General features: G+C 46.9%; 1 protein-coding gene and 1 non-coding gene across 2 annotated transcripts; one reads left to right on the forward strand and one right to left on the reverse strand.

The window, feature by feature from the left end:
- Window positions 1-774: 774 nt before the first annotated feature.
- Window positions 775-10,243, reverse strand: ATP5MF (ATP synthase membrane subunit f). Its single transcript, XM_047089358.1, has 4 exons — window positions 10,199-10,243; window positions 2,992-3,099; window positions 1,659-1,775; window positions 775-908 (listed from the first exon to the last, which is right to left on the reverse strand). The coding sequence occupies exons 1-4, from the start codon at window positions 10,209-10,211 to the stop codon at window positions 880-882; spliced, it is 267 nt and encodes an 88-aa protein (XP_046945314.1). The 5' UTR covers window positions 10,212-10,243; the 3' UTR covers window positions 775-879.
- An 11,895-nt stretch (window positions 10,244-22,138) lies between these two features.
- On the forward strand, window positions 22,139-22,210 carry TRNAW-CCA (transfer RNA tryptophan (anticodon CCA)). Its single transcript has one exon. It is a non-coding gene; the product is annotated as a tRNA-Trp (tRNA).
- Window positions 22,211-22,954: the final 744 nt, after the last annotated feature.

Here is a 22,954-nt window from a genome sequence, read left to right on the forward strand (position 1 = left end):
CTGGATGATACTTGCTTATTCAAATTTGGATCTTCTAGGAGATAATTAGCTGCAGCATCTCACCCCTTAGACTCCATGCCGTATATGTGCTTACCACACACCTCTCAAGAGGCCAGTTCTGGCCCTCATATCACTTTACCGAAGACCTTTTTTTTTTTTTTTTAAATGTTTATTATTTTTGAGGGGAGTAGAGGGGGGAGACAGAGGATCTGAAACAAGCTCTGTGCTGACAGCAGAGCGCCTGATGCAGGCCTTGAACTCACAAACTGTGAGGTTATAACCTGAGCTGAAGTCAGATGCTTAACCAACTGACCCACCCAGGCACCCCTACTGAAGACCTTTGATGAAGGGTAAGGATGAAGGTGCTGGAAATGGGCAGCTGTGAGCTTCTGTCAGGGCCTGTGTTTTCCCTCGCTCCCCTGAGTCATTCCACTGAACTTCCTACAGGTTCTGTGGCCTGAGAAATGCAGAAAGGTTGGGGAGGGGAAGGCATTCTTAAGAACTCCGGGCACCAGTTCCCCAGTCCCGTAGATGTAAAACCATCAGCCAACAAGAGGCCAGAAGTATGCAACATTCAAGGCAAAGAGCAGGGAAACCCCTCTGGGCACTTGACAGGCTTAACTAGATGACACCCCCACCTACGGTAAGCTGGGATGAGACCCCAAAGCAGTGGTAGGAAGCCCCCCGTGGATTCAAAGCGCTGGGCATTCCACAAGAACCCCAGCTCTTAGAGCTCTTAGAGGGCAGGGAAATGGCTCGACCAGGGAAGCAGTCTGAGTATCAGTCATCTTTTATTGGACATTAATTCTGAATTAGGATATGAAAGGATTCAAAGGTCACGGTCAGGAATGCCGAATGTGCCTCCACACTGGGCCCTCTTCAGTGGTACTTGCGTAGCCGCTCATGTTCTGAAGTTAGAAAGGCAAGGTGGTAAGTTTCAGGTAAGGTATAGTGAAAGCACAAGACGACAGGAGGGCTTGCGGCTAAATTCACATAAAAGCGTCCTGAGAACTCCTTTCGGGAGACAATCCAGAACCTGCCTGCCAGCATCTGGGCAGAATCCACAGACCTGGAGGTACAAAGGCACCTCGAGCTAATCTGCTGCCTGGCCAGCCTCTTCCTTCCCAAAAGGAACACGCACTCAAAAGTCCCCAAGATTCTGGCCTTCAGAGCTAGCATCACCTGGATTTCACAGACTGGCAAGGGGCCAGACGCTGTAAGAAACCGCCCATGAAACCCAGTCCGTGGCTGCCACTGGAGCTGTTTGGGCATCTCCCACCACAGGAGATCCTCTCTGGTCTTAGAACCAGGAAAAGCCACCCTCTTCCAGAGCACTGAACAGACCCTGGATTGTACCACTCAACCTGTTTCTCTCTTCGCGCTGGCTGCTGGGAAGATGAAGCTCCGCGGAGCCCTGCGGTACCTTAGAGAACGCTTCCCAAGTGTTACTTTTATCCCAGCTTCATGTCACTTTTTCCTGTATTTTCTTTGCCACAACTTTCTCACTTAAAATAACATCCTACATTCTATATTCTAACAAGTCCCTCCCAATCTTTCAATTGTCAGTAGAATGATGTACTTGTAAACCTGACCGCAAACCAATACCACCCTGATGAGAGAAACCCCACTGAAGGGAAGGCAATCTGAGAGACACTCACTGAGTTCCTTGTAACACCGACAATAGTTGAAAAGCACATAAGCTGCCAGCACCATAGAAATTCCAGCAACGCTCCCTTTCTTCACATTGACATACTTGTTGTAATACCGGTAGTAACCTGCAAACAGGAGAGGAGGGCACTTTTTGCTTTGCTGTGAACAAGGCACACACTGCAAAGTGGAGGCTGGCTTAAATTCAGGGATCCAGTCCTGCTGTGGCTCTTGAAGCCACTCACCCCCTAAGTTCACCGGCTGATAAAGGGAAGAGCACAAGTGCCCCATGGGTTTTGCCCCAGGAGCCCAGGACAAGACCCCACTAGGCAGGCCCACCTTGATTCTGCCCCTGTGCTCTCTGGCTCAGCCTGTTAGCCTTTGATCCTACCTCACCCTCACCTCCAGCCCTATGCGATCTTCTTACCCTAATTCTGACCCAAAATCCAACCCCAGTAAGGGCCACTTAGCTGTGGCCAGCTGGGTCAGCCTATCAGGGAAGAGGAAGGCTTTGTGCGATCATCTTTTTCCTGGGTACCCCCACCAGTGAGGAAAGTTTCTGCCCTCTGGGCTCATGGGTTAGTTGACAAAAAAGAATGAAGTCATCCTAGAAGGCCCTAGTTTACAACTGTGAGGGAAGCTGTGAAGGAGCAGTACAGGGAGCTGTGGGCATGAACAGGCCACATTCACTCAGGCTGAGGAGTCAGGGACTGTCGTAAACTAAGTATGGGGAAAAGGCAGAGTATTCTAATCTGGGTTCAGGAAAGGCCTCAGGGCAGAAGGAAACATGGCACACAAGAGCCAGCTTACAGGGTGGCCAGAACTGGAAAGAAAAATGGAAGGAAGGTTTCCCCACCCCACCCCCACCACACACACACCCAGGAAGCTGGAGACCACACAGGTCCCCGTGGGGTGATGTGGGTGTCTAATGCTTGGAATGAGGACACTGGTTCCACAGGACTGATTCTGATCATGCACAGCCCAGAAGCATAGATGATTTCAAACATTCGTCCTGGAAGTTTGTTGCCTGGCAGAGATACGAGCATTACATTACAGACTGATGGCTACCATGCTTCAAACTCAATTTCCTCTTTAAGGAAAATCTTACGATGTAAAAATGCTCACAGACATATGTAAGACAAAGGCAGTGGTACTGATTCCAAGCAGCAGAAAACATTTTCTTGGCTGAAATCTCTTAGAGCCAGACTCTGATAGGACCAGTCACGGAGATCCAGGGGCTAACCACTCATCTCTGTCCTCCTCTCCATAACGTATCAGGCTGAGCTCAGGGCAAAAAGAGACCTGGGCATTTGCTTTTGTTTACACATGTCCATAGGCTCTGACCTCTTTGAAATGCGCCAGCAATGCCTCTAGGGGTGAAATCTCGCATCAGTATCCAGCCTGGCAGCTCTCCTAGCTTCACATCCATGAGCTTCTTCTCTTTCACTGGTACTAAAAAGGAAGAGTAGAAAGACACACTGAAAAATCTCCAGTGAGACAAACAGCATCCTTCTATGTCACTTATTTCAACCATTCAATAAGATCACTACAGAGAGGTTGCACACAGGTAATATTATGAGTAAATATATTATACCATATTCATTTTAAGTCAGAGTCTGTATAAAGCGACAGCTGTATTAATGAACAAGATTCTGAAGAACAGTAACTATGTAAAAACAACCTAAGGGCCATGAGGAAGAAAGTAAAGTGGAGGACCAAAAAACTGTTGCAAAACTAATATTTACATGTATCAGCTCACTGAATCTTCACAGCAGGTGGCTGATGCCTTTATTTTATAAGGGGTAGGGGAGACTGGTTCAGAGAAATTGGGTCAATTGGCCAAGGTCACACGGCATGCAGGGAGCGGAGGCAGTGCTCAACCTCAGGTCATCAAGACAATCCGATTTCTATTTCAAGCAACCAACCTGGGACCACAGATGTCAAATGACTTAGTACAAACCACTCCAAATCATCCACTGGGCCCCAGAAAATATTCCAATGAGAGTCTGGGGACAGAGATGAGGAAGGGCTCCTGGTTGAGGCCATACTGTACTCATCTCAGCTTAAGAGTAAAATAGGAGGGGGATGGGGGAAGACCACAGTGGGGGAGAACCGGGAATGTTCAGATGCTCATAAGAAGGCAATGGTCCGGGGCGCCTGGGTGGCTCAGTCGGTTAAGAGTCCGACTTCGGCTCAGGTCATGATCTCGTTTCATGAGTTTGAGCTCCGCGTCAGGCTCTGTGCTGACAGCTCAGAGCCTGGAGCCTGCCTCTGATTCTGTGTCTCCCTCTCTCTGTCCCTCCCCTACTCATGCTCTCTCTCTTTCTCAAAGAATAAATAAACATTAAAAAAAAATTTTTTTTAAATAAGGGAATGGTCTCCCTTTCCATCCTCCCCATAGAGATCAACTTTAAAAAGCTGCTGAGGGGGCGCCTGGGTGGCGCAGTCGGTTAAGCGTCCGACTTCAGCCAGGTCACGATCTCGCGGTCCGGGAGTTCGAGCCCCGCGTCGGGCTCTGGGCTGATGGCTCAGAGCCTGGAGCCTGTTTCCGATTCTGTGTCTCCCTCTCTCTCTGCCCCTCCCCCGTTCATGCTCTGTCTCTCTCTGTCCCAAAAATAAATAAATGTTGAAAAAATAAATAAATAAATAAATAAATAAATAAAAAATAAAAAGCTGCTGAGCAGGTATCCTCTTCAGGGTAAGGAGTCAAAGACTACTGTCCTTTCTTAAAGATGACCGACCAGAGGAGGAGCCAGGTTAAATCACTCAAAGGTTTCTTCTCCATTTTGGGAATCCAAGGAAAGACTAAAGTTCCTTCAGGAGTCCACTAAGGGGAACCCCACAGATCTCAATATCTCCCAACATTTAACAAGGGCAAGGATTGTTGGGTCATAAACAGAAATACAAGGCTTAATGGCAGCTTCTAACTTGCTATAGATCATCTGGAAAAGCAGACATTTGGTCCAGATGGACCAGATTGAGTGTTTGTCAATAAGCCACAGGTGACAAGTGGAGGCACAAGCCTATGACTTGCATACATAGCTTTAGGGTCATGGTTTAGACTGCCTGTCCCAAACAAACTGGCCCCAACCTTCCATCTAGACTCATCCAACAAATATGGAGCACCTACTGTATGTCAGGCAGCATGCTATGCACTGTGGGTACAGCACTGACTGCAGACAAGAGCCTTGCTCTCAGAAGCCAACATTCTATCGCCAGACAACCATTTCATCCATTCACGATACTTCAGTCAGACCCCTTTCTGCTTATTCACCTGAGGGCTTTGGTATGTGTAGTGCTCCCAAGCCACCACATGGCTATCTCAACTTAAATGCTATGTCCTAAAAGGCCTCCTTCCCCCCTCCTTATCTCAAGCACTAGCACTACCCTCCCATATAACCTCCGAGCTCCAGTTTCCTTGTCTATTAAATGGCTATTCCAAGCACTGAATGAGAATCTATGTAAAAGCATTTGGGGTGCCTGGGTTGCTCAGTCAATTAAGCATCTGACTTCAGCTCAGGTCATGATCTCACAGTTCGTGAGTTCAAGTCCCACATTGGGTGAGCTCATGCCCCACTTCAGGTGAGTCTTACTTTCTCTCTCTCTGCCCCTTACTTGCACCCTCTCTCTCTCTTAAAAAAAAAAAAAAAAGGCATTTCAAACAGTACTCAGAACTGTCAACTGTTAATATTATTGTTGAAATGTCATTAAGATCTACACTAGGGGTGCCTGGGTGGCTCAGTTGGTTAAATGACCAACTTGGGCTCAGGTCATGATCTCGCAGTTTGTGAGTTTGAGCCCCACGTCAGGCTCTGAACTGACAGCTCAGAACCTGGAGCCCGTTTCAGATTCTGTGTCTCCCTCTCTCTGCCCCTCCCCTGTGGACTCTGTCTCTCTTTCCTTCAAAAATAAACATTCCAAAAAAATTAAAAAAAAAAAAGATCTACACTAAGGTGAAACAAACAAAAGACAAAGGTAGAGAAAGAAATGGCATACAAACCAAACTTTAATACATTTTTGGGTTTGTTTTTTTTTTTAATGCTTACTTTTGAGAAATAGGGAGGAGGGGCAGGAGAGATGGGGGACAGAGGATCCAACGCAGGCTCCACGCTGACAGCATAGAGCCTGATGTGGGGCTCAAACCACAAACCATGAGATCACGACCTGAGCTGAAGTCAGACTGAACCGAATGATCAACTCAGGCATCCCAAACTTTAGTACATTTTAAGCATAAAGAACTTCAGGGATTAATCACACCCTTTAGTTCTGTGCAGAGAACTGATTAGTTTGGCAGTATTTTTGAAATATGAGACAGCCTCAAATGAACCAAATCTCTGCTGGAGAGTTTAGTGTCTATGATGTTAACCCAACAGCAAACAATAATGTCATTCGAGAATGATTACCTTTCTCTGTCACCCTGTCCAAGCTATTCCTAGGTAAGTTTAATAGTACACATCTTACATGCCATTTCTGTCTTCACTTGGATCAGGAGGCTTTATTTAGTTCAAGGATAACTACACCACATTTCTTCTTAACATACTCCATACCTTTGCGACAGTCTCAAAGCCTTCTTGCGTGCAGTGAGGAATACAAACATGTCATTCTAAACCCAACTGGCTTTAAATATGAATACATGGTGGGGAGTGCGTGAGAAAGGTATAGATGGAACTAGAATGGCAGAATGTTGCTAACTGTTGACACTAGGTAATGAGTATAAAGCATTCATTACATTATTGTTTCCTTTGTATTTGAAATCTTCCATAATAAAGTTTAAAAATGCTTTTAAGGGGTGCCTGGATGGCTCAGCTGGTTGGTTAAGTGTCCAACTCTTGGTTTCGGCTTAGATCATGTTCTCACCATCATGGGACTGAGCCCCGTGTGGAGTGCTGCACTGAACATGGAGCCTGCTTGGGATTCTCTCCCTTCCTCCCCCTCTGCCCCTCCCCATGGTCTCCCTCAAGAAAAAAAAATTTTATTTAAAAATAAAATTATAAAAAATACATTAAAAATATACATGATTTTAATAATAGGACCACGTTGGGGGAGATGTGCAAAAGAAACACTTTTTCCATTAAAGTTTTTTGTTGGGGCACCTGGGTGCCTCAGTCAGTTAAATGTCCAACTTTGGCTCAGGTCATGATTTCTCGGTTGAATTCGAGCCCCGTGTCGGGCTCTGTGCTGACAGCTCAGAGCCTGGAGCCTGCTTCAGATTCTGTGTCTCCCTCTCTCTCTGCCCCTTCCCCACTCACGTTCTCTCTCTTAAAAATAAATAAACATTAAAAAATTGAAAAAAACAAAAAAAAAAGCTTGTTTTTTTGTTTGGTTTTGTTTTTGTTTTTTTTTTGAGAGAGAGCGAGCGCATGCTGGAGAGCAGCAGAGACAGAGGGAGAGAGAATTCCAAGTGTCAGTACAGAGCCCGATAAAGGGCTCAATCTCAGGAACCATGAGATCATGACCTAAGCCAAAACCAAGGGTCAGATATTTAACGGACTGAGCCACCCAGGCACCCCAAGAAACACCGTATTTTAACTATGAAAACATACTCACATCGTGACCACATTCAGGGGCTGGCATGGTGCCTTGGCACATCACAGGAGAAAAGGCCAACAATTAAAAATTTATTTTTCTATATATTTAGACATATAGAGTGTTTCCTTAACAAAAACTAAACATTTATAAGCATGGGGGTGGGGGGGGTGGGAATCACATTAGGCTTAAGGAAAGCCAAACACAGCACCATCACAAAACTCCAGGAGATGAACAGATTCATCAGAGATGCATCTATACTTTTTCCAAGAATTTCTCTTAATGGAAGACAAAGACCTCAGTCTTTAAGCAGTCATACTGGAACCCTCCCCCAACACTTCTGCAGTGCCGCACATCCCTCTGCACTCTACCAGTGGTGCAGTAACGAACAGAGTAGACTCAGGGGTCAAGTATTCTGGGTTTAGTGGCTCTTCACTTCTGTGTGCCCTTGGACCAGTTACTGCCCTCTGTGCCTCAGTTTCGTCCTTTGTAAGATAAGGTTAAGAATAGCATTCACCATAAGAAACTCTTAAAAACTGAGAACAAACTGAGGGTTGATGGGGGGTGGGAGGGAGGGGAGGGTGGGTGATGGGTATTGAGGAGGGCACCTTTTGGGATGAGCACTGGGTTTGTATGGAAACCAATTTGACAATAAACTTCATATATTGAAAAAAAAAAAGAATAGCATTCACCTTGGTACTTGGCTCTAGGTACTATGTAAATAGATTTTTTTTAATGTTCATTTATTTTTGAGAGAGAGAATGAGAGGGGTAGAGAGAAAGAATTCTAAGCAGGCTCTGTCCTGTCAGTGCAGAGCCCAACGCAAGGCTCCAACTGTGAGATCATGACCTGAGCCATAATCAAGGGTCGGATGCTTTAACAGACTGAGCCACCCAGGTGCCCCTAGATACTAAGTAAATGGAAATTATCTTTCTGCCTATGGGCTATGTGAAGGTGGAAACAACACCACACACAGTTTGTGGTCATGGCAGACTTACAGTGAAGGTTGACAAAGGGGTACATGTTTTTGGGAGGGTAGGTGGCTACCTGGCCTGACTTTATGACTTCAAAGAAGCATACTGTCCACCTGCATGAAGAGGCATGAAAATGCTAAGTATCTTCTGAATGCTAAATCCAGCTCCAGGGGTTGGCCAGAGAGTAAAAATTTTAAGCCAGATAGAGCCTCTGTAACACAGTTGCTGGATGTTTTGTTTTGTTTTGTTTTGTTTTTATAAACCATTCTTGGGGCACCTGGGTGACTCAGTCGGTTAAGTGTCCAACTCTTGATTTTGGCTCTGGTCATGATCTCACGGTTCTTGAGTTCGAAACCCACATTGGGCTCTGTGCTGACAGTGCAGAGCCTGCTTGGGATTCTCTCTCTCCCTCACTCTCAAAAAACAAATAAATAAACTACACACACACACACACGACATCATTCTTAGTCCACAGACCATACAAAAACAGACCACAGGAAATCTAGCCCATTGGCCAGTTTGCTGACCCAATTTCATCTATGCTGTTAATTCATATTTTCATCACTTTGTTAATAAACTAGTGGCTTTATGCTCTGGTGACAGACACCATCTAAATGATCATCAGTACTTAGGAGACTTGGGCTTCAATTCCTTCACCTGTCATGTTGTTGGATGGACCAGAAGTGACATGACCCCGTTCAGTGGTCACAGAGTGAAAGCTGAGATGACTAGCACTGGGCCAGGCAGTGTTTCAAGGACCTTACATGTACTAAGTTGTTTAGTCCTTAGTCCACAGTGCTCATCACTCCACTCTACTTAAACAAGATGCCAAGTCTCAATGCTTCCTTTTCACACGTCATCCTGTTTTAAACAACACAACCACTGTTGATATTCTCATGCCTGTTTCTACAGATGGGAAAAACAGCATCATTCTCATCTGATCCCCTCTTCATTTCTCCATGCTGATATTAAGAATATAGAAACTGGGTAAGACACACATGGGTTCATCAACTCTGTTTCAGGCAGGCCACACCACATCTCTGACCATTATTTTCACCTTTAAAATTGGGGCACCTGGGTGGCTCGGTCAGCTGAGCGGGGAATTCTTGATTTCAGCTCAGGTCATGATCGCTGTTTGTGGATGGAGCCCCAAGACCAGCTCTGTGCTGTCAGCACAGATCCTGCTTGGGATTCTCTCTCTCCCTCTCTTTCTTCTCCTCCCCCGTTCACGTGCGCTCTCTAAATAAACATATCTTTAATACAATGGGATCAACCTTCCAGACAGAGACTTACTGACAAGGCTACTGTGAGGATCTAGGGTTAAAAAATGGTTTCCACCCCCCCCCAAAAAAAAAAAAAGTGAGTCAGTACGATGAGTGTAGATTTATACACACGTCACTGAAAAGCTTGCAGATCATAAGGCCACACTTGCAATTAAAGCTCAGCTTACCACGAGGCCCCAGACACCTAGGTTTGCATCCTAGCTCAGCCCTCTCACTAGTTGTGACCTTGAACAAGCCACTTCACCTCTCTAAGCCTACTCAACGCACATTCAACATATATGCATGCGTCCAACCTTACGTGGCGTCACGCACCATCCTGGGTGTTAGCTCCTCCGGGAGCTTAATTTGAGCTTCAGCTTTGGGAAGAAGGGCAGAAACTGCGCGTAGGATTCAAATGCAAAGCGCCTGGGTGACGGCGGGGACAACTATAGCGATACTTCTGCGAGGGGGTGGGGTGGGAGCCGGAGGTGGTGCATTCCCAAATTTGCAAACGCGTCGCCCGGCTGCCCTCACCCTCCCCGCTGCAGCCGAGAGACATGGGCCCTTGGGCAGGCGGGCGGCGCGGCTGAGCGAGGGGAGAAGGGTCGAATGGTGCAGGACCCTGAGCAAAGGGTCCGGTGCGCCTCCGGTGAGGCCGCAGAGAAGGCCCTGAATGAAGGGCAGGCGGCTCCGCAGCCCCCTCCCCTCCCAGTGCGGCTCTGAGCCCCGCACCCCGGACCCCGGATCCTGCCCTCAATCTTGTAACCTCAACCGGGTACAGGTACTCACCGGGCGACGCCATCTTGGAGTCCTGGGTGTCCGCTGTACGGGGCCGCGCGAGGACTGCTGGGTAGGGAGCACGCGCCCTCGCGGGAGCGTGGAGCAAAGATTCATGGGAAGCAGGTCGCTGGTGCGGGGCTGGAGCTGCAAGTGTGCCATAGGGGGAAGGGCAAAGTCCCTGGAGGGCAAAGTCCGGGTATTCCGTCGTAGAAAGCGGGGAATGAGGTAGGGAGGTAGGTGGGTGGGGGACGGGGTGGTGGTGGTGGTAGGGCTCAGCCTGGGCTTCCCATCATAGGAGGGAGGAGGCTGGAAGGGAGCCAGAAATGGGAAGTAAGGAGAAAAGAGCGTCCTGGCTTTCTTACTTTGTCGCCTTAAAATTGTTGTGGGAATTTACAGGGGCGTATGAAGACCTTTCCTCCCAACTGTGTTGGATGGGAGATAAGCTGGGACTCTCACAGAATTCCTAGTTACCAGAAAAGCTGGTGTCCAGGCTTGGGCTCCATGTCGGTTTGATGCAAGCATAGCTTTATGTGTCCCAGCTCTGGGCTGGGCTCTGAAGACAGAAAAAAGCAAGACCTAGGGTTACACAACTCCAGCCCTTCTTTCTGCCACTTCTTTTCCATGCATAATGATGTCTCACCACCATCTTGGTTGTTTTTGTTTTGTTTTGTTTTGTTTTGTTTCTTTTCTGGGAAGGCCACGATAACCATTACTGGTTAAGAAATTCTGACTTGGGTAAGATGCTTCAATTCCCTTAATCTCTCTTCCTTCTCTAAAGTAGGGGTGTACTTGGAGCAGCACTGGCAGGGGAGCTTCCTGCCTTTGTACACATGGGATTGCACAATTTTCTTCCCTATTCAAGAAAGAGCCCAAGTATGAAAAACAGAAGGATTTGTGGAAATACATACATACATACATAGGATTTGTGGTTATGTGAAAACAATGAGAAATAAAACCTGGGGTCACCACGCACAGATTTCCCCAAGACCCATGATTTCTAACCCTTAGCCATTGATCTTCAGAAGAAAACAGGGACAAGGAAGGGGTGAACCCCAGGATCCTGCTGTCCCTGGAGCATCATGTAAACCTCCTGGACTAGAGGCTCAATGCCAGGATCTGCACCTTGGGCAAGAGGGCTGTAATTTACTATTTTCCTAGGTCCATCAAGAAAATGGACTCCTCAGGGTACCTGGGCTCAGTTAGTTAAGCATTTGACTCTCGATTTCGGCTCAGGTCACGATCTCATGGTTGGTGAGTTTGAGTTCTGCATCGGGCTCTGTGCTGTCCCGTGTGCTCTCTCAAAAATAAAAAAAAAATGAAAAAAAGGGAAAAGAAAATGGACTCCTCCCTGGGGCAGAGATCCATTTTCTTGACATTTGTCTCCTTATAGTTTAATTCATTTGGAATACCTTTTCTTTCCTTCCTCCTCTGAGAACAAAAACAAAAAACAAACAAACAAACAAAAAACCCAGTGCTCTCTGAGGAGCCTTTGAATGGCATGTTCTTGTGTTGCCAGAAAATTTCTCCTTAAGTCCTGACAAGTTCGATAAGTTGTCACCAGCAGTGTGTGGGGGTGTGGGAGTAGGAGTCATCATACCCATTAAGATTTGTTCTAAAAGGATTTGCATTTCTGGGGGTGACATTGGGATTTGGTTTCCAGAGGGGATAGGGCAACTGTTAGACAAAAAGTTGAGGCCATTGCAGTTTTGGTGACCTTGAGAGACGCTTCCTTTCACCACAGATATACCAGGGAGAACCACCCTGTAACAGAGAGCTCCTTACAAGTTAACAAAGGCTATTGTGATAATTGTCTCATTCAACATGGTGCTGGGGGATAGGGTTCATTACCTTCACTTATCAAACAAGATTCCTTCTGATTCTTTTCTTATTGGCAAGTACATCATGATAGCATCAATCAGTTGTCAGCTTATTTTCCTGCTTCTTCCACTATAAAAATTGAGCTCCTTAAATTAAAGCTCTGTTTCTGAACTCAAACCGTGGCTGTCTCATTCAAGATGTTCAATAGGTGTTAAATTATTGTGAGATCAGAGAGGAAAATGAGCAAAACAATAAATGAAAAAACCACAGAGACAGCAATTGAAGAAGTCACTATGCTCAATACATTAGAAGTACAAGGAGCATGTCAGCATGGCATCTCAGTGCACCAAAGGTGAATAAGGCCCCAAGTGCATTTCTAGTATAAGAAAAGGGGCTTTAAAAATCACAGAGTGGGAGGGGCTCCTGGGTGGCTCAGTCGGTGAGTGTCAGACCTCAGCTCAGGTCATGATCTCGCGGTCTGTAAGTTCGAGCCCTGCGTTCCTCTCTGTGCTGAGAGCTCAGAGCCTGGAGCCTGCTTCGGATTCTGTGTCTCCCTCTTTCTGCCCCTCCCCCCCACTCATGCTCTGTCTCTCTCTCTCTGTCAAAAATAAATAAACATTAAAAAATTTTTTTTAAATCACAGAGTGGGAGAGAAGCAAAGTTCTAATGGCAAGGAGGCACAAGGGGGTAGCACAGAGAGGATACACCTGGTGCAAAGTTAGCCACCAGTAGTGAAGTGAGAGGAGTTGAAGAGTGAACAAAGAAATCCTGGAGGATCTGATATATATGCAAGTAAAGAGAAATAGAACAGGAGGATTGCAACAGAGGAGAGAGCAGGTTAAAAGAAACAATAGAACACAGAAAACAATAAATGAGAAGTTAATTTCAAAAGGCACAAAGCTTAGGGAGCCTGCGTGGCTGTCATTAAGCATCTAACTTTGGCTCAGGTCATGATCTCATGATCTCTTGGTGAGTTTGAGCCCCACCTTGGGTGAGTTCGAGCCCTGCTTCAGGTAAAAAACACGAGCCCCGCTTCAGGTGAGCCCCACTTCTCTCTCTCCTTCTCTGCTCCTTGTGGGATTTTTTTCTGCCCCTTGCTCACTGGCACCCTTTCTCTAAATAATAATAATAATAATAATAATAATAATAATGGCACAAAGATTAGAAATAAAGTTTATACCATAAATCATGAAGACAAAATGAGAGATGAGGGAAAATAAAAATAAATGAAACTTTATAAAAGGCGGTTGAGGGGCACCTGGGTGGCTCAGTGGTTAAATGTCCGACTTCGGCTCAGGTCATGATATCGCGGTTTGTGAATTCAAGCCCCATATCGGGCTCTGTGCTGACGGCTCAGAGCCTGGAGCCTGCTTCGATTCTGTGTTTCCTCCTCTCTCTGCCCCTCCCATGCTCATGCTCTGTCTCTGTCTCTCAAAAATAAATGTTAAAAAAATTAAAAATAAAATAAAAGGCAGTTGAAAAATTAAAAACGGGCATCAACAAAAATATAGCACATTATGAAGAGAATTCATAATTCACTGCTGTAGAAAACACAAAGAACTGAAAAGCAAGAAAAAATGGTACAAAATGCCAAATTAAATGATGAAGGGATCAATGAAAGGCAAATGGGGAGGAAGGTGTGAATGTGTGTTAAAATGGAGAAATACACAGTCTTAGGAAGATTGCAATATAATAAAAAACAGAAGGGACTGTCTTAGTTTGAGTAGTTCTAACAGATAACCACAGACTGGGAAATTTAAACAACAGAAATTTGTTTCTCATAGTTCTGGAGACTGGAAGTTCAAGATCAGGTGCCTGCAGATTCACCTCTTGGTAAGGGCTCTCTTCCTGGTTTGCAGATGGCTGCCTTCTCATTATATCCTCATGTAGCAGAGAGCCTCCTTCTTGTGTGTCTTATAAGGGCGCTAATCCTGTCCAGAGGGCTACACCCTCATGATTTAATTACCTCCCAAAGACCCCTCCTCCTAAATACCATCGCATTGGGGATTAGGGTTTCAACAAATGAATTTTTAGAAGACACAAACATGTAGTCCATAACAGGAATCTAAAGAAGTGATGTAAACAGAATTAAATGGTAATTTTCCTGAAGAATCTGTCCCTGCCACTTTCAGCATGTGGGCAGAGTGGACTTACCTAAGCTAAGTTTGCTGACCACAGCATGCTGGTGATTGGAATTGACAGACTGTCTGGGGCAGGGGTGTGTGTGGTGGCGGTGGGTGGGGGATGACTGTATTTAAGATTACAGGGACCTGGTGAACTAATCTCATTTTATCCTGAAATGTGATTGTCACGTCACCCACAAGGGCCCTGACACTTCCCAGGATGGGCACGAGCCCAAGTGTTTAGCATTCCCTTTCTTTTTCTTTCTCCTCCTTTTGCAGACCCAGAACCTCTGACCACAGTGCTCATTAGGGATCTGATTTTTATTGTTGTTCAAAGGTTCTACCTACATTTTCATCTCTGGTTTGTGCCACATGCGGTAAGGACTTGTCAGGATTCAGTCTCCTCAAGGTCTGCCCAGCCCCTGCCCACCTGACCCCTCTGTTCTCTGGATTGGGAAGAGGTCTGCATCTTTTTTCAAAAGCTGCAAAAGCCTTGCTGTGAGGAATACCTGGCATCTGTTCCTTCTGACGCTCATTTTCACTCGTGTGTTCTGCAAGCAGATCTTACTGCTGACAACGCTTTCGTACAGTCACTTCAATTTCCCTTGTCGGCCAGAGTTTTCCAAGCTATCTGAGATTTCCCATAACACTGGGGTCATTGTCTCACAATGTCCTTTGTTCCGGTGATGTGCTCTCCAACAGGATTGGAAGTTGGGTATTTCCTTCTGAAGCCAATGGGGCTCAGCCTGGTGTTTCCTTACTTTTTATTTTCTTTCTTTTTAATGTTTTTTTTTTTATTTTACTTTTTGAGAGACAGAGTTGGGGGGGGGGGCATGGGGAGGGATACAGAGAGAGAGGGAGACACAGAATCCAAAGCAGGCTCCAGGCTCTGAGCTGTCAGCACAGAGCCAGAGGCTGGTTTCGAACCCACCAACACTGAGATCATGACCTGAGCCGAAGTCGGACAACGTAAGTGCAACCGACTGAGCCACCCAGGCGCCCCTCCCTACTTTTTCTTTGGCTTCCTCAAGGGTAGAAGAAGTAGATACGGTGAGAAGTGGGAACCTGAGTCTATGCCTGAGACTCAGGAGAGGAGCAGCGGGTCAGAACGGTCACCTCTGTAGAGTCAGCTTTAAAGGGCTCCAGGAAGGAAGGGACCAGCAGGAGGACAAAAGCTGGAGGGCCTCCACTGGGCGCCAAGACTGTGTCCAGTACAGGTCCTGGCGACCGGGGCTTTTATCCTCACCCCTCCACCACCACCACCACCACCACCCCCCCCCCCCCCCCGCCCCCACACACCCCGCCAATCTTCAGCTGAGGCTCCGGGCACGTCACAATGGGACTTGGTGCTAGTCACCATCCCCACCTGACTCCCGCAGAGAAGTCATCCTCTGCCCGAAGAATAACAAGACTAGAGGGCCGATTTGCCCTTTCGGACTCTCCCGCGCTCCACCGGAATTCTCCATCTTTCCAGGCCTAATACCGGCGCTCCTCCTCCCCACCTTCCCCGCCCGGAAGGCAATGCGGGCACCTTTGCGCCCTGGGGAGACTGGAGGGGCGCCTCCATCCTGCCTCCGCCAGCCAGTGCACTGGCCTTCACCTTCCTTGGTCCTGGCGGTTTTCGTGCACTGTCTCTAGTGGACCCTTCAAGATTTCAAGCCCGAGGAAGCCTGGCTGGCTCAGTCGGAGGAGTGTGCTACTCTTGATCTCCCGGGTCGTTAGAACCCTACGATGGGTGTAGATATTACAAACAAATAAGCTTTAAAAAATTATTTTTTCAAGACGAGCCAGGTGCGGAGGCGACGTGGGGGCCTCCATCCTCAACAATGGGCGATGGGGGCCCACAGGTGACCGTCTGCTCCCTTCTCCGCCCCGCCTCTGGGGAAAGGGAGATCGGTAGGCCGCTACGCCTTGGGAGCGGCCTCTACCTCCTAGACTTCTGGCCGCCAGCGTCTGGGTTGAGAAGGGAAGTCGATGCGCAAAGTGGGAAGGGGGTTCCCAGTCACTTCGATGTGGCGAACACCCGTGTTCAGGGCCGTATCACTCTCGCCCAGGCAGAGGTGGGCAGCTAACTTCTCTCTTACCCTCCCCTTCCCTGCGCCCAGGCCTCCCCGCCTCCCCAGAGCAGAAGCCTGCGCTCCGCAGGTGGAAGCGCGCCCGGGGCCAGGCTCTGGCCTCACCCCCAGCGGCGTCCGGCCCAACCCCCTGCTCGTCCCAGCCTCGCTCCACTCTTGGCGCCTCCAGCCGGAAAGCGTGGGGGCGTGGGGAGGAAGGCTGGGTAGAGTCCTGCAGGCGGATCGTGTGGACCCCTTCTTTTTTTTTTTTTTTTTTTTTTTTTTTTTTTTTTTTGCATCTAAACGGTTTCGTGCGTCCTTGAACCTTCTCTCCAAGGTTCATTTCAGGTTTTCTTTAGGGTGCTTGCGGACCATGGACGGTGTCTGCGGAGTATAACTGAGCCTCAAACGGTGTTTACCTCCAAGTTGGACTGCTGGTCCCAAGCAACCGGAGTCGGGGATGACCCTGACCTTGCGTCTGGTTCTGTAACTCCCACCTTCCCGGGGTGGGCTTTCCTTGATGGGATCTGAACCCCCACCAGTGGCGCAGGGACCCAATGCTGGACGGGTGGTCCTTGATACTCTGCCGCTAAATTCCCCGAAGGAAATCCCCTTCCCTTTCACTGAGGTGATTGGCTTGAACTCAGTGGGTGCCACGTAGGGTCCCAGGGTCTGATCCGAGGTCGCATCTGCGAGGGGAGAGCCCGGGGCAGAGCACTTGGCTTCTGGAGAGGCTCTGGAGCGGCTGGAGCGCGTGAATTGGAGAGCAGGGGCTGTCGGGGGGGGGGGGGGGTGGGCAGCTCACCCGCACGATGGAGGGAGCGATCGGTGGCACCTGCGTCCCCTCCTTTTCCCTTCCCCCCCATGCCCGCCACCTGGCACGCGTGGGGGATCAGGCACTGCAGACATCCGGAGCCTGGAAGGCCACAGAGAAAGGCCGGAGGGGAGCGCCGTGATGACCCCTCCCTCGGGTGGAGGGCCTAGGGGCACAAGCAATGATTTTCAGGTTATGAACGGGGCGGGGGTGGGGTGCAGTTTATTCCAGAGATACTTGTATTCCCCATGACAGGATCAGCTGCAAGTGCGTTCCCGTGCAGACACTACTGATACATTTTCAGAACCGAGCGACCATGAAGGAAGACGAACCATGAGGTGAGAACCACGTCTTGACCTCAAAGCTCTGTGCTTTTCGTCGTGGGAAGTCTCAGGATTGTTCCTGACAGTTACACTTAAGAGCTCATTACAGATCATTGGGCCGAACTGGCACTGAGCGCTGTGTGGGAAATTGATGAAAATTTACATCTATAAAAGAGTGGACCATTTCACAATATATACATATATCAAATCATTCTATTGTTTATCTGAAACGAATGCAGTGTTATATGTCAATAAAAAATAGTACATGTGCAGCGGGCGCCTAGCCTCCAACTCTTTTTTATTTTTTCACATTTATTTCTGAGAGACAGAGAGAGACAGAGCACGAGCAGGGGAGGGGCAGAGAGAGAGGGAGACAGAATCTGGAACAGGCTCCAGCTCTGATCTGTCAGCACAGAGCCTGATATGGGGCTCAAACCCATGAGAACCGTGAGATCACGACCTGAGCTGAAGTCAGATGCTTAACCGACTGAGCCACCCAGGCGCCCCTAGCCTCCGACTCTTGATCTCAGCTCAGATCTTGATCTCAGGTTCCCGAGTTCAAGCCCTGCCTTGGCCTCCACGCTGGGTGTGGAGCCTACTTAAAATAAAATAAAGCTTTAAAAAAATCAATACATATGCAGGAAAAAAAAAAAAAGAGTGAACCACCTGTTCTGCCATACTACTTGAACAAATACCTCCACTCTATTTTTTTAATGTTTGTTTATTTTTGAGAGAGAGAGAGACAGAGTGTGAGTAGGGGAGGGGCAGAGAGAGAGGGAGACACAGAATCTGAACCAGGCTACAGGCTCTGAGCTGTCAGCACAAAGCCCAACCCAGGGCTCAACACCAGGCTGGACTCCGGGCTCGAACCCATGAGATCATGACTAGAGCTGAAGTCAGCTGCTCAACAGACTGAGCCACCCAGGAGTCCCGAATAACTCCATTCTAAAACAAGGACTCCTTGGGGCACCTGGGTAGCTCAGTCGGTATAGCCTCTGACTTTTGCTTTCAGCTGAGGTCATGGTCTCAAGATTGGTGAGATAGAGCCCATGGAGCCTCTTGGGATTCTCTCTCTCTCCCTCTCTGCCCCTCTCCTACTCACACACACTCTCTCAAAATAAATGAATAAACTTAAAAAAAATAGAAATAAAACAAGGCCTCCTCTTAGAGACAATCCCCATGGATGTAATGGAGGGGTTTGGAGTTTTCACTCCCAAGAGTGACCCAGGATAAATGACCCATCCAAGTTGTGAGGGGAACTTGTTCACCCTAGACTCTTCTAACTGGGCAATGATGGAAAAGCTGGAACTGTTCTTGCCGCTTCCTTAGATGAATCACTTTGGGCAATTTGCTTATCTTCTGTTTCTCCATTTCCTCTCCAGAGAAGTGGGACTCATAATAACAATGTCCACGACAGAGAGTATGTAAGAAGATTAACAATATACTTAGAAGGGGCAGGAGGCTTATAGCAAGCATTCCCCTTAAATGTTATATGTTACAATTATCTTAATTCTTTCATTTATCTTTTCACTGAGATCTATTTGACATCCTGCGAGGGCATTTGGTGTTAGAGGTCTCCTTGGGGGAATAGAAATCCACACACCCAGTTTGGAGCTGTGGGAGAATTCCTCATTTCAGACATAGAAATGATCAAGTCCTTGTCCTGGCTGTACTTAGTTTACTGTTGTTACTTCAAATTATTTTTAAAGATTTTATTTTAAAGTAATCTCTACATCCCAGGTGGGGCTTGAACTTACAAGCCCAGTAGAGTCACATGCTCTACTGACAGAGCCACCCAGGCACCCTGACTGTTCTAAAGTGGACTCTCATTAGGGGCGCCTTAACTGAGTGGCTCAGTTAAGCATTTGACTTCTGCTCAGGTCACAGTCTCACGGTTCGTTTGCCCCAGCCCCACTTAGGGCTCTGTGCTGGCAGCTCAGAGCCTGGAGCCTGCTTCAGATTCGGTGTCTCCCTCTCTCTCTGTGCCTCCCCGACTCACACTCTCTCTCTCAAAAATAAACATTAAAAAAGTAATAAAATGGACTCTCATTGAAGGGACATATATCTATAGATGCTTTACATCTCATAAGTCCCTATCTTCAATTTAAAACTAGAATAATTTGCTGTATTTGAAAAATTAAACCCATTTTTGAAACAACAAAAAGATACTTTTCTTCTTGTTGCAAATTTTAGTGACTCGGTCCAAGCTCTGAGAAATGCTGGCAGAGTGAAGTCTGGTTATTCTGTCGCTGCAGCAAATTCACTACAGCACGTACAATGGAAGCTTTACTGTGTGTACTCTCTTATAAATGGCATAGGACCTTCTAAATTTCCTCCAGGGGGTCTGGGTATGTGGTAAAAAGTAAGGCCCATGTAGAAAGGCAGCCTAGAACCAGAGACCTCAAGTCTTCAGTTTAAAATGTCCCCAACATGGCACAAAAACAGACACTCAGATCAATGGAACAGAATAGAGAACCAGAAATGGACCCACAAACATATGGCAAACTAATCTTTGACAAAGCAGGAAAGAATATCCAGTGGAATAAAGACAGTCTCTTCAGCAAGTGGTGCTGGGAAAACTGGACAGCGACATGCAGAAGAATGAACCTGGACCACTTTCTTACACCATACACAAAAATAAACTCAAAATGGATGAAAGACCTAAATGTAAGACAGGAAGCCATCAAAATCCTCGAGGAGAAAGCAGGTAAAATTTCTTTGATCTTGGCCGCAGCAAATTCTTACTCAATAAGTCACCAGAGGCAAGGGAAACAAAAGCAAAGATGAACTACTGGGACCTCATCAAAATAAAAACCTTCTGCACAGTGAAGGAAACCATCAGCAAAACTAAAAGCAACAGACAGAATGGGAGAAGATATTTGCAAATGACATAGCAGATAAAGGGTTAGTATCCCAAATCTATAAAGAACTTATCAAACTTAACACCCCAAAAAACAAATAATCCAGTGAAGAAATGGGCAAAAGACATGAATAGACACTTCTCCAAAGAAGACATCCAGATGGCCAACCGACACATGAAAAAATGTTCCATGTCACTCATCATCAGGGGAAATACAAATCAAGACTACAATGAGATACCACCTCACACCTGTCAGAATGGCTAACATGAACAACTCAGGCAACAACAGATGTTGGTGAGGACGCGGGGAGAGAGGATCTCTTTTGCACTGCTGGTGGGAATGCAAACTGGTGCAGTCACTCTGGAGAACAGTATGGAGGTTCCTCAAAAAATTAAAAATCTAGAACTACCCTACGACCCAGCAATTGCACTACTAGGTATTTATCCAAGGGATACAGGTATGCTGTTTCCAAGGGGCACATGCACCCCAGTGTTTATAGCAGCACTATCAACAATAGCCAAAGTATGGAAAGAGCCCAAATGTCCATTGATGGATGACTGGATAAAGAAGATGTGATATATATATATATATATATATATATATATATATATATATATACACACACACATACACAATGGAGTATTACTCGGCAATCAAAAAGAATGAAATCTTGCCATTTGCAACTACATGGATGGAACTAGAGGGTATTACGCTAAGCAAAATTAGCCAGAGAAAGACAAAATCATATGACTTCATTCATATGAGGACTTTGAGACACAGAACAGATGAACCTAAGGGAAAGGAAGAAAAAATAATATAAAAACAGGAGGGGGACAAAGCATAAAAGACTCTTAAATATGGAGAACAAACAGAGGGTTACTGGAGGGGTTGTGGGAGGGAGGATGGGCTAAATGGGTAAGGGGCATTAAGGAATCTACTCCTAAAATCATCGTTGCACTATATGCTAACTAACTGGGATGTAAAAAAATAAAAAAAATTAAAAAAATAAAATGTCCCCAACAGAGCTAGTCTGACAGGCTGTCTGTGACCCACGAATGAGGAAGTACCTAAACTACTGTTTGTTCCCAGCTCAAAATCATCATTCTGGTCTGGGCGTCCTAAAACGCAGAAGTGGAAGGTTTCCAGTTACACCGGCAAGGATATGGCGAGATCAGTCTTGGTATTTCACTCAGAGAGCCTTTATGATGCCCAAGTCGGGGACACCCGGCTGTCACATGCCTCCTGCGTCCACAATCTCCCTGATGCCGGCTCCTCTCCATTCACTCAGCGCAATCAATGAACGCTGCGCTGCTACGGAAACGTATTACCCGTGGTCACGCCCCACATCCCAACCGCAAAGCATCACTCTCCCCTCCTCGACCCCTGGGTCTTTTGTGTCAGCAGTGCTCAACCTACTTATTGTAGTGTTCCCCCCGCCCCCGTATCTAATAAGACTTCTACAATGAATATGTGGGCTTTTTTTTTTTTTTTTTTTTTTTTTTTTTTTTTTTTTTTTAGCAAAAGAGAAAAAGAAACTTCTAAGTGCCCTCTTTGAGAAACGGAAGTAGTCTCGCTCCTTAGGTGTGACCGGAGCGCAAATCCTCCTGTTGCTCCGCCTGCTGAAGGACTTGGAGAGAAGAGACCCGCGCCCCTGGCTCCACTCTTGCCTTCCCTGGCAGCTGCGATTGGCATTTCCACAGGCAACGCTCCCTAAAAGCCCTGGGGAGGTGGCTTTCCTGAATTACGAGTATCCTCCCAACCCTCAGCTCCTCCTTTGCTTCATTTACATTTACATTTTGCTTTGAATATCCCCGTTGTAAAAGGGACAGAGAGCTCATAGCCAGTCCCAAGTCAAAATAAAAGCAGTGTAAAAAAAAAAAAAAATACCGGACGCTGCACCTGACAACTGCTGAAATGCATGTTGTCCTAAAGGACAAAAACCCAGGCAGCTCTCACGACCTCGTGGCGCAACGGTAGCGCGTCTGACTCCAGATCAGAAGGTTGCGTGTTCAAATCACGTCGGGGTCACAGCTGTGGCTTTTCTGTTTGGCCACCGAATCAATGCCGAAAGCGTCTGTCTGCTACCTCCCAACCTTGGGCTTTCTCTTTTTCTTTAGTCCAAAGGGACTTCTTGGGAACAACTCAGCAATGGACAGGCACTTAAACTGAAGGGTGAGGATGACCTGGAAGGGAAAACCCCCCACAGGAGCAGACATATAGGTCGTTGTGTCCCTATCCTTATCGGGACTATGCTTCAGAGAAGACATTAAAACAGGGCAGACTTTCCTAATGAATTCACTCTGGTGTAAAAGTAGTTTTGCTGGGTCGCTAGCCAGGCATGGCACAATCTCTCTGGTTGCTTTTGTGTCATTTTGAAGAAGATGTCGGTTTTCCAGTTCTCCCACCCTCCCCCAACCCCCACAAGCTCACACACACATACAGTTTTCAAGGTTTGAGCTTCCTGTCGAAAGTTTCTGAACATTGTGGTTAAAGAGAAAATACTGTGAGGTTGGTTCAAAATGTATTATGTTGAGGATGCTGTTCTTGAACTTTCTGAGAGTGGAAATTGCCCTGGCATTTACCACCTTTTAATTCAGGATTCATTAAAAATCGTCCTTCCAGTAGAGATTTGAAACTATCAGGTTTCAGATACAAACCAGTTGCCATGACCTGAGAGCAAGGAGAAACCCAGCAGAAAGAGAGATCGAGGTGGACGTATCATGATTAAGCTTTCATTACACCAGCCTCACTTCCCCTTTCAGTTTAAAAGTC

This window comes from Lynx rufus, unplaced genomic scaffold (genome assembly GCF_022079265.1).
Source record: "Lynx rufus isolate CCGP_SWC_20201006 ecotype Redwood Valley unplaced genomic scaffold, mLynRuf1.p SCAF_27, whole genome shotgun sequence".
Taxonomy (NCBI): Eukaryota; Metazoa; Chordata; class Mammalia; order Carnivora; family Felidae; genus Lynx; species Lynx rufus.